The sequence below is a fragment of the Daphnia pulicaria genome, chromosome 2, assembly GCF_021234035.1.
Source record: "Daphnia pulicaria isolate SC F1-1A chromosome 2, SC_F0-13Bv2, whole genome shotgun sequence".
NCBI classification, from domain to species: domain Eukaryota; kingdom Metazoa; phylum Arthropoda; class Branchiopoda; order Diplostraca; family Daphniidae; genus Daphnia; species Daphnia pulicaria.
This window is the reverse complement of record NC_060914.1, coordinates 138,932-150,365: the sequence shown is the minus strand read 5'-3', so window position 1 is coordinate 150,365 and position 11,434 is coordinate 138,932. Positions and strand designations below refer to the sequence as shown.

The 11,434-nt window shown below is 37.5% G+C and overlaps 2 protein-coding genes and 2 long non-coding RNA genes across 7 annotated transcripts; 1 reads left to right on the top strand and 3 right to left on the bottom strand.

The window, feature by feature from the left end:
* Positions 1-109: 109 nt before the first annotated feature.
* LOC124327169 (E3 ubiquitin-protein ligase TRAIP-like) lies at positions 110-2,079 on the bottom strand. Of its 3 annotated transcripts, XM_046786098.1 has the most exons (6): positions 1,938-2,023; positions 1,637-1,785; positions 1,089-1,574; positions 777-1,031; positions 337-506; positions 110-278 (listed from the first exon to the last, which is right to left on the bottom strand). In XM_046786098.1, the coding sequence occupies exons 2-6, from the start codon at positions 1,744-1,746 to the stop codon at positions 235-237; spliced, it is 1,065 nt and encodes a 354-aa protein (XP_046642054.1). In that variant the 5' UTR covers positions 1,747-1,785; positions 1,938-2,023; the 3' UTR covers positions 110-234. The 3 variants fall into 3 exon arrangements, with proteins under 3 accessions (XP_046642054.1, XP_046642053.1, XP_046642052.1); XM_046786097.1 differs by having other exon boundaries at positions 337-1,031; positions 2,018-2,079; XM_046786096.1 differs by having other exon boundaries at positions 337-1,031.
* Positions 2,080-3,348: 1,269 nt separating this feature from the next.
* Positions 3,349-4,085, bottom strand: LOC124327429. The gene is made up of 2 exons (XR_006916141.1): positions 3,703-4,085; positions 3,349-3,420 (listed from the first exon to the last, which is right to left on the bottom strand). It is a non-coding gene; the product is annotated as an uncharacterized LOC124327429 (long non-coding RNA).
* A 419-nt stretch (positions 4,086-4,504) lies between these two features.
* On the top strand, positions 4,505-7,216 carry LOC124327172 (ankyrin repeat domain-containing protein 13C-A-like). 2 transcript variants are annotated; one of them, XR_006915955.1, is made up of 10 exons: positions 4,505-4,665; positions 4,830-4,871; positions 4,936-5,040; positions 5,102-5,233; positions 5,303-5,514; positions 5,581-5,712; positions 5,777-6,091; positions 6,173-6,420; positions 6,500-6,653; positions 7,095-7,216. XR_006915955.1 is itself a non-coding variant. In XM_046786104.1 (9 exons), the coding sequence occupies exons 1-9, from the start codon at positions 4,551-4,553 to the stop codon at positions 6,513-6,515; spliced, it is 1,317 nt and encodes a 438-aa protein (XP_046642060.1). In that variant the 5' UTR covers positions 4,505-4,550; the 3' UTR covers positions 6,516-7,216. The 2 variants fall into 2 exon arrangements, 1 of the variants encoding a protein (XP_046642060.1); XM_046786104.1 differs by having other exon boundaries at positions 6,500-7,216.
* Positions 7,217-7,876: 660 nt separating this feature from the next.
* On the bottom strand, positions 7,877-8,382 carry LOC124327354. Its single transcript, XR_006915995.1, has 2 exons — positions 8,242-8,382; positions 7,877-8,151 (listed from the first exon to the last, which is right to left on the bottom strand). It is a non-coding gene; the product is annotated as an uncharacterized LOC124327354 (long non-coding RNA).
* Positions 8,383-11,434: the final 3,052 nt, after the last annotated feature.

Sequence of the window (11,434 nt, the reverse complement as noted above, 5' to 3'; positions counted from 1 at the left end):
AAAATTTTTAACTAAATCATAATTTATGCTTGACTTTTAAAATTGTTTTGACAAAAAAAGCTGACTATTGTTGTTCATGCAGCAGATTACTTAAATCTACAAGCATACAAAAAAGACAATTTGTTTTTAATTATGCCAGTTATATATTTTTTAAGACAATCTGTACAAAATATAATTTGTATTGGACATCTGACGGATAGACTATTAGCAGCAAATTAACATCTTCAATGTTTATTATTGAGAGTAAAAGTAATCTAACGTCGTGGTCTGCGTTTTACCTGTAAAGAAAAAAAAGCCGTTAAATATCCTATTTCAGCAATGATAAACAGTTTTTACCTTTAATTTTCATTGTAACTGGTCCTCTCTTCTTTTTAGTGCCTGAAAGTGATGAACTGGAGGAACCGGCACCTTTTGGGTAAATTTCGGGTTTTGCGTGACCTCCAAAGCCATCATAGAAATAACCACTAGTTGACGGTACCGGATCGACTTTCATTTTTTTAAACTTCAGGGATTCACCGTCAACGGATGAGGATGAACTGCTAGCTTTGCGAGCCTCCTTTCGCTGAGTACTGGAAGTTGCTTCTTCTTGTTCAGGATTGCTAAGTTTGGGCTGCATGCTCGAAATATTTTGCGATGACAACATCAATCTAGACGAAGGAACGTTCGAAGGTTTCATTCTAAGCGGAACCAATGGAGTAGAAGGTGACGATGGCGTTGTCATGAGAAGATTAGACATTCGAAGGTTAGTCGGAGCAGGGCTCTCATTGATAAGACGAGATAGTGCAGAGTTGCGAGGATCACCACTCGGCGATGAGATCGACTCCGTAAGGGCCTTAAGCTTTTCTTGCAGTTTTGCATTTTCCGCAGTGTATCTTTTAATATCCTCTTCTGCCAAGCTGGATTGCTCTTCCTTCTCCTTCAATTCCTTCTTGGTTTGCTGGAGTTCAAGGCGGAAAGTGCTAAGGAGTCGTCGACATTTTCTTAACTCTTCGTCGGCTTTCTGCTTCAGTTGTACTTTAGTATTCAGCTCCCTATGGAAATTAAACTTTGAAACAAAGCTTTGAATGTTGGCTTATATTATTCACTACCTGCTTAAAATCACACATTGTGTACTCAAGGATTTGGCCGTTTCTGAGTGATCACCATATTGCTCCAGCATTTCTTTTACTTCGTCATGAGTAGCAGTCACAATTTGTTGAACGTTTTCCATCAGTTTAAGCTTCCCTTTACAAGTTTGCAGCTCTTCTTCTACGATGGCGAAAGACTTTACTTGCTTATTCAGGAAATCGACTCTTTGTTGGAGGTTGCTTATGACGGTTTCCGACTCACGAACTTTTTCTGCGCTTTCCTTTTTTTCTTTACAGTACTTGTTAGATTTTTTCTTTAGAGTAACATTCTCTTGCCTAACTTCTCTCAGTTCTTTTTGTACAACTTGAAATTCCAGGGACATTTCATCCAGCTTTTGTTGAAGATCTGCAGAGTCCACTTCAACAGAGAAAGCAATATCAAAGAAGATTCTGCCTAGTTTTTCATTAGATGTGGTTTGACGACAGGTTGGACACGATTTCTTGGTACTGTACATTTAAGGAAAAAAATGTTAAGGATATCAACAAGAAAACTGTATTAATGGTGTTACCCAAGCCATTGTGTGATGCAAGTGTTGTGAAATGTGTGACCACATTGTGGAGCCATGACAACATCGGAGTCACCAAAGAGCTCCTGACAGACAGAACACTGGGCACGCATTGTGTGGCTTTGTAAACTAAACCAGTAGCTTTTACAAATCTGAAAAGATAATTAATCATGAGTAAAAAAAATGAGTTTACCACTCATCAAGGAAATTATTCCAAATACAATAACACATAAACAAAGTGGGATAACAGACTATGTAGTCTGAGATAAACACAAAATGTTTAGGTAGAAAAGTTTTACTTTACTTCTCCTTCAACACCACTGAGATATAATCAGTAGCCTCACAAATTAGCACCAAGGACAAACGTTTGAACCCAATTCTTACCTAAATTACTCATGACTCACACAAAGTTGAAGATCGACAAAGAGTTAAACTATTTTGGAAATGGTAAAATCTATTGCACTCCGGAGTCCGGAGCGCTCTAGTGTCAAAAGTGGCTATTGCACTCCGGAGTCCGGAGTCCTCTAGCGTCAAAAGTGGCTATTGCACTCCGGAATGGAAATATGTAGTACTTTCAGTTGGCGACCGATGGCATTCTGTTTCTGTGTTTTGAAATTTGAATGGTTTAGATTTGAATTCTTTGGAAATTCAAATAAAATGTATTTATAACAATCAAATATATTTGAATATCACTAATAAATAAAAATAGTCAGTGTATAGAAAGAACTTTTATTTCGTTATCGTTAACTTAGCTAGAGTATACAATGTCCAACATTGAATCGGTACCTTAAAATTCAAATTGTAAATATAGTTAAGTGTCTTGCAACAGGAATAAAGTAGAATTTATAAACATTTCAATTCAGGGTGATATTTCTTGTTAACCATTTCAATTTCTCGCTCTATTTGCTCAGTGTAAGGATTTATACACGTTATAAACGCATATAGTGAGTCACCCTTTGTCGCCCCTTACCTGCCTGAAAGTCGAGCCGGAGTTCTCAGAACGGGGCTTCGAGGGGTTCTTAATCTTTGTGACCTTTAAACGCATCGACCAGCAACTCACTATTTCTGCTGATTGATTCACACGTAACGTGGGATTCAGCTATATTATACAGAGATCATTAAATTCAAAGTAATCATTTAGATTGTTAAACACGCTATAAACACACGACATAGTGAGTCACCCTCTGTCGCCCCCCTACTTGCCTGAAGGTCGAGCCGGAGTTCTCAGAACGGGGCTTCGAGGGGTTCTTTGTGACCTTCAAACGCATTGACCAGCAACTCACTATTTCTGCGGATTGACACGTAACGTGTGATTCAGCTGATTTCACGCTATAAACCATGCAATGCCCGTGTCTCTTATTCAAACACGTCTTTCATATCTTGAAACAAAACAATACAAAACTAAGTTAACTTACAGTTGCAGTTTACTTTATTATAGTGAGAATATCACAAGACATTTTAACTGAATTGTGAGTGCGAAAAAATACTTGGTATTTTCGTGTTCAGTTTCACTCGGTGCTTTGTCATCACACGAATGAACTGACAATGAAAAAGTAATTGATTTAAGAGGGGAAAGAATTGGCACATGGTGCGGCGTCAATCAAATATCCTTTAAGAGCGGAATATGGAAGCGCCTTGTCCTTTGATGATGGGTTGCTTTAGGTTCCAACGGCCGCGGAGATAATCATAAACAAAGTTAACCACTCCTCTTTTTGACTACCAGTATTTTGTAACATCTATCTCCCTTATGTTGGAAAAAGAATATTCCTCGACGATGACGAAAGGTTCTGTCACGAATGTAAAAAATAAATACCTTATTATGTAGTCTCATGTATACACACCCAGAATTGAACTGATTATGTGAAATATATTGTGTTAAATTTGAGTAGAAAGTAAACCTATTGTTTTTGTTTATACACACTCAACTTCTTTCATTATTAAATGATATCGAGGAACATTCTTCTTATGTGATATAAAGTCATGATCAGGTCGTAAACGTAAAGAAATAGCGAAAACCCCTAATCCTGCAAACCTTAAAACTTTTATAGATGGAATAAGTAAAATCTCACTTTTCAAACATGATACATTTTTTTTCAAAATGTCAAACACTAATTTCTTGAAGGCATCAGGTTTGTTTTTCATTTGGGGAAATCTCAAAAACTCATCACATGCTGTTGACCTGTTGTACGATATTGTAACAAAGGTGAAACCACAGATCAGTGCATAACTCCCTCTTCTTTCACACTATAATTGAAGCTTGAATGAAAGACAGACTCTGAACTCAGGATAAATGGTATTTATGTTAAACACAGAATCAGTCGTTATTTGCCATTCGTCGCCATAAATTTCCGGAGTGCAATAGCCACTTTTGACGCTAGAGGACTCCGGACTCCGGAGTGCAATAGCCACTTTTGACACTAGAGCGCTCCGGACCCCGGAGTGCAATAGGCGTGACCTTTGGAAATTGACCACTAGCGCCTCGATTTAACGCGCCTTTTGTGTAATATTCGTGTGTCACATGAGAAAAATTGGTTACAACCTTTTTCTCCCGAATAACAAAGTTAAACAAAAATTTGGGGTTAATTTTTTAAGAATATTATTGTTTCATTTTTTTCTACAAAATATTGCTCTGTTTTAAAAAATGTTATGCGTTTGTTTGTGAATTGTGACTCTGCAGACCAAAGAAAACTGAGATACTGCAAGATGAAAAGAATAAAAACGTTGTCTTTTCTCTCCCGCTATCTAGCGACCGGACCCAGAAGCTTAAATTTAAAAAGTTCGAGCCGAGTGGTGTTGCTACAGTTGCAAGTTAAGCTACAAAAGCGCTAGTGTCAGCAATATTATTGCCGGAATATTTCTACTCAACTTGTGATATCTCTATTTATCCAGTGTGCGGAACGTAAGGTAAACATGAAAAATGGCCGATGATTCAAGTTCATTATTCCCGCTTCACTCGTGTGTTTATCGTAACGATATTCGTCAATTGTCTTCTCTTTTACGAACTACAGATATTAACCAAAAGGATAAACATGGTGACTTTTCTTTCACTAAATTACAATTTTTTTCCTTTTTTAAAACAATAACATTGTTTGTTGTAAGCGGCATCAAGTTCCCTCCGTGAACATATGGCTCGCGATTAATATTGCTATATTAAAAACATCGTTTCAATCAATCAAATATTAATTTTCTGTTGTAGGGAACACAGTTCTTCATTTGGCAGTTATGTTGGGTCATAAAGGCAAGTCCTTACAATAGAACATTTAAAAAAGAAATGTATACTTATTTTGACATTTCTTTTGCAGAATGCATACACTTGCTGCTAGCCCACAATGCTCAGGTTAAAATTAAGAATGGACTTGGCTGGAATCCACTTGCTGAAGCTATCAGCTACGGTGATCGACAAACAAGTTAGTTTTTCTCAAATTATGTGATCACAATAATTTGACTAACAAGTTCTTATTGATCTAGTTCTGTTGTTATTGAGAAAACTTAAGCAACAAAGTAAAGAACAGTTGGAAGAAAGGAGACCAAAACTGATCCAGGCATTAAAGCAAATGGGTGACTTTTACTTACAACTCAAATGGGATTTTCAAAGCTGGGGTATGTTACATTCCAATTCAGAAAATACCATTTAATGGGAAGTAAGGTTTTTATTTATTTGTGATGTAGTACCATTGGTATCACGCATACTGCCGTCTGATATTTGTCGCATCCATAAGAAAGGTTCAAAAATACGGGTTGATACAACTTTAGTTGATTTTACTGACATGCATTGGGAGCGTGGGGACATAAGTATTGTATTTAATGGAGAAGCCGAACGACAACAGTCACTTTTTATACTAGATAACAAACAGAAAGTTTATCAACAAATTCGGTATCAGGTAAAGTTTTGAAATGCGTTTTCCAAGTTTACAGTAAACAATAAAATTTTGGTTTTGTCCAAGTAGGAATCGGAGAGTGAGATAGAGGACGAAGTCGATATCCTTATGAGTAATGATATAGTAGCTGTTCAAATGTCGACACGTTTCATTACGTTCAACCGCGCTCAAACTGGTTTCTTTTTTCGTGCTGACAAAACGGTAACGATAAGTGTTTTCTTCCTTAAAGCACCTACATCATTAAATTGTATACTTTTTCGTTCAGGAAATGGTGGGTCCATATCAGGCTGAATTCTTTTCTATTGGAGGTTTGGTTTTTGAATCCCGCAAGAGGAGAGAACACCTTACTCAAGAAGACCTTCGCAAAAATAAGGCGTTGATGGAGACCCTGACGAAAGGTTCTAGTTCGAGTCTGACGGAGACCAGCAACGGCGAACCCATACGCAGAGGGTCTTTACCTGCGCCAATTAAAACGATCCTCAGCTGGAATGATTACATCAATTGTAGTCACCCACCAAATTTGGGTAGACAACTCATATGCAAAGATGTGTCTAAAACATTCCGCGCTACTGTTGCTATGGTATTAACGCATCTCCTCTTTCTCTTTGATAACCAAATGTATTTACCACTCAGGAAATATTTTCATTCTTACATTTTCAAGTGCCAAGATTTTCCGTTATCCAAAGCGATGCTGTTAGATGTGTTGGAAGTTGTAGCGCCTGTCAAACATTTTAGCAAGCTCCGTGAATTCGTTGAAATGAAACTACCGCCCGGTTTTCCCGTAAAAGTTGACATTCCAATTTTACCGACCATAACAACAAGAGTTAATTTTCAAGACTTTGAATTCCGCAACAATATGGATAATATGTTGTTTCAAATCCCCAAGGATTATACCGAGAACCCCGGAAGGTATGAAAATTCTGCAAACAAATAACGTTGAAACTATAAATCTACTTTTTTTCTTTTTTTAAATGTTCCAAAATAACAGATTCCCTGATTTGTGACCAATGGAATGGAGCTTGCTGCTCAACTCAGAGCTTAGGGAAGTTGAGCCTTGCTGCTCCTATCTTTACCCCGTTTCTTCATCTAGTCATAGTCAGTATTCACATCGTGGTGTACAAGAAAGCGCACCACCATATCCAGTAAGTGTTGATAAAGTAAATCACCTGTTCGATCATGCGGTTGATGGCTGCTACCAGTTGGACCTGCCATGTCAACATCTGCTCACCAGTCCCTATGCCTCCCAATGTACCATTCATTTTCCCATACAAATCAATTCCACCCAACCAAGTCCAAATAATACAGAATTATCAGAGCCATAGATATATATCTAAACATACAAATATATATATCTATATTATATATACATATATACAAAACTTTACGGATTGTGTTTGTTCCTATGGCCAAGTTTTTGAGGATGACAATGTCCTAACAATGACGTTTTCAAAATCTTGTCAAAAGTTGTGTCATCTGTGTTGCACTGCCCCACATTTCAAATTGGCTAAATCCCTTAAACTCTACCGCCCTTAAATTTCTGATATTATGAGATTCAATATTATTTTTCCCTTATTAATTTGCAGTTGTAAAAAAGAGCAGATATGTTCGAGATTTGCAGATGTCGCGTGTACGAAGAACAAAACAATACAGTTGTCGCGTGTCAATGCCGCGACGGATTGGTTGGCTAATAGCCATGAATGTAAAAGGTTGATCATTGTGTTTCTGTAGGTGGTGAGTAATTGACTCACCCCAGCTATTAATTGCGAACCTAAATGCAGAAAACTAGATCATTTAGCCATCTATTTTTATACTTCCTAGAGGCAAGACGTTATCCGTCCATGTCATGGGTACTCGTGTTACCAACATTCGGTTCATGTTCAAAGTCTCAAGAAGCAAGAAATATGATAACCTATGTTACCAATAATTGAAACTCAGTTTCTGATATGTAATTTACGTCTTAATCTAAAAATGTAACTAATCTTTGATTTTAGAATAATTAATTCCCATCGATTTTTTTTTTCTTTTGCGTCATCTTATTACGAAAACAAGCTCTGACCGGAGGATTTCATGAACTAGCAAACTGGTAACTACTAGATAGTTATAAATTTATCTTATCAGTTTTAAGTATTCATTCGTGTGATTTGTTAAAAAGGTTGCCTTATGAATCCTTTGTGGCGAGTTGCAACAACTTGAGAGCGCAGTAGCCAGAAAGTTTTAATGACTTAAAGAATAAGGTAGCGGTAAATTAACTTAATATAGTCATCATTTAATTTCTTTTGTTCATTTCGAAAGATTATTTTGAACGACGCTTAAAATTAACGAAGGAAGATAATAAAACCAGGAAGTCAGGAACACATCATTACCGAAAGGTTAAATCATTTATTAAGAGGAATGATCGATTTCAAACATAATTTTCGGTATAAAATCAAATTCATTTTTAGGAAAAATTAAGAGTACGATGATGTCCTCAGGACTGTTTTGCATGGCATGTCTCCAGGGTAAGAACAAATGAGCGGCTGCGTTTTTCATAGCAGCTGTACGTTCCGCCATGACAAATGAAGCATCTTTTCTGGATTATTTCTTTTTGCTATCTTTCTTAGCATCCTCCTTCTTCTCGACCTTTTTCTCCTCGGTCACCTTCTACAGATTCAAACAAACAGAATAACACTTGGTAAGTTATTGCATACAACACTAAAGAAAAACAGCTTACTAATTCGCTAGATTACTTACTTCGGCTTTAGGTTTGCTGTCGGATTTCTTTGGCATCTTGAACGAAGTAGTTTGAGAGAGTCTGACTGAAGGTTGTAAGTACGGGATGCGATTGGTACTAAGAAACTGCGCGTTGACAGACCCCGGCAGTAGGTCCTTATATAGTAGAATTTTGCCCCGGTGCGATTGGTTCGTCCCGGCGCTCACGGGGTAAAATCACACCACGTGACTATGTTTCCCCAGAATGTTCTAGAACATTCTCTATAAAGGACGCCCAGAATTTAACACCGACATATTTGTTTGCACACTTATTTACAATTTTTTTTTTCCTTTGTGTTGCGCATTCGATCGCCTTGCATTTGCTTGGGGGTTGATATCACAAATTTAACAGGTTGCAGTTTCCCGTGCTTATACTGTATAGATCGGGTGGGCTAAATAAGAGATGTAAGGCAATCTCATGATCCTTAAATTTTACAAACTTGTTATTACCGGTTTATTAGGGCAATTTTTCAAGTTTTGAGGGCATTTTTCTAAGAGAAAACTTCGTTAAAAAGACGTTTTAAGCTTGAGGCCAATTCAGTTCAGGAATACATTTTCTGAAACAGCATTTCGCTTTTCCAGCAACGGCTGTGCTTCTCTTAAACAACATGGGAGAGCAAGTGATAAAAGGATATTTCGAAATTCTTTGGGGTTGGCGTCATTTTTATAATTACTAGCCGAGTAATGTCATGAATATCACATGATGCATCATCCTGGTTCTTTATCATCAGGTGTCATAGGACTCGCTGCTTGAGAACAATTTACAGAACGTAATAGTAAATCGTAGTTTTACACATGAATGTTTTTGTTTTGTTTTTACCTCCTTTCACTGGGTGTAACCCGTGTACACAGGCCAAATGACCTTCTGCGTGTAACCTGCTGATAGACTTGTGGACTCATATGACGCAGTTCCACTTCAACGCCGGTCCACTCTTTTGTTCCCAAAACAAAAGCGGTTGTTGATTAGATTAGATCTCTTCCAAATCGAAATGTTTTCCTGTTGGTGCAAGTATTAATTGTTTTCGTTTTTTTGTTGTTGTTTTCAAAATGTCTCCTCGATTAATGTTTTGATTGTTTAGGTCGTTTCTCTCTTTCGCATCCAGTATATGATGGGTTCTACTAGCTACCGTCTACGGTCTGTCGATTCACTGCCGGATCAATACCCGCGCGCCTACAAACCAGAATAGCAAGAGTCCCACCCGTAAGCATATATCCTTGGCGATCCAGTTGAAACCAGTTTTATTTTGTACCTCGTGCAGCTATTTACAAACACGAGAAAGAAAAATACGAATTTTTGACTCCCCCCTATTCTAAGCTGCAACAGCTCAATGGCCGATAACATCTTCGCTGCGTTGTCTTTTATAAGTTAAAATTTGAAGTACCTTATGCATATAGATTGCTATGCAGTTAGATGGTAAAGGAATATGCCATTAACCAAAAAATTGTTTTAAGTCTTAGTCGCATGGAATATTTAGATGTGCAGCCTAAAATGATTTTGATTGATCGATTTTTGAATATCCAGCCAAACTGTTTAAACACGCAGTTTTGTCCCGAACAATCTGGATCTCGTCTAACGGAGGAACCAATCGGGAAATCCGGAGAACTGTGTCACGTGACTCGACTCCTCCTCTCGATGGTGCGTGCTCGTGTAACATATCGACGACGTCCCCTTGGCTGTCCACGACTACAGTTTGTTGTGAATCCGCTCCAGTTAAAATCGCAGAAAGTATTCATTCGTCGCCAGACTGGACTGGAATCTAGCAGTTTTCATCCGCTCGCACTTAGTACAAACTCAGAGCAATGCCTCCCAAGAAAGGTACGAAATAATTCAATTGTTAAGACTATCATCTAAACCGTCTTTACAATGTCTGTTATATTGATTTATATCTCAAGGCGGTGACAATAAAGGTGGCAAAGGCGGAGATGTAAGTATTGATTGTCATTCATATTTAAAGCTTTCAATATTTATTGCGTAACTAATTGATTGAATTGTTTACTTTTAAAAACTTGACACAACAGAAAGGAGGCGATAAGAAGGATGGAAAGGGAGACAAGAAAGACGGAAAGGGTAAGAACAAATTTCCAAAAATCTGTGAAGAGTTTGAATTGAAATCAATATATTTTCACAAACAGGAAAGAAGTAACTGAGCGTTGTTGGCCCAAAATTTCTGTCGTCGGCAGCTGTGTAAGATCAAGATATCCGTTCCTCAGTTTCATTGTTGCTCCTCATCCTGGAAACCTACACCTTTTCCTCCTCTGTACACTTTAAAAAAATCTGCTTGGGTTCGTTGGCAACGATGCAAGCGAAAGGAGACCAGAATTAGAACTTGGCAAAGGATCTAAATAGCGGCCGTGCTTGCTGGCCGTGCTGATTAATACATTTTTTTAATCTTAAACAATTTTTATGTCGCCATCTGTATTTCCCTTTATACTTGTCCGTTATCAAGTGTTTAGCAATGTCTAGTCCTATCTGCGCTTGGTCAACGTTATACTTACATTTTGTTAAATTGTTTGATCGCTGTTGTGATTTAATACAACCAGTCTGACCATGTTATAAGTTGACATCAATAAAAAACAATTTGACTCAATTGGTAAACAAATAATCCTGGAGGTTGTCATTATGGCTGGTTTCGTGCACATCTTTACTTTTACCTTAATTGCGGTAGGGGGCTTACGCTTAGTGTAATTTGTTGAGACTTATTAATTATTACGAAAATAATCACGATCCGTTCAGCGGATGTCGAGCGCAAAACCGCTTTTTTTGCGGTTTGGATTTAGGGGGGAAGAGGGGGTCGATTTTTAATTATATCGATATCTTAATCAATAAGCATGGCTCATTAGAGGAAAAGTGTCGTCTGCTTTTTTTTTTTTTTTAAAAACGTAACGACAAATGAGCACAGCAAATAAATAACTTACAAAAATGTGGTCGTCGTGTCAAGTCTGGTGGCGTCTCTTTATAAAATCGCTTAATACATACTCCTTGCTGTTCAGCAGGTAAATAAAACTAAGATTAAAAATAGCATGATTATGGGAGCTTAAATAGAAGAGTTATAAACCTGTTCCAAATTTGTGAATGTTTTATGTTAGATAGCAGATATTTGAGGCCTGAACCAGCCATTATGACCAAGAGACATGACAGTATTGCTTGTGCTGATATATCATCAGCAACAATCTC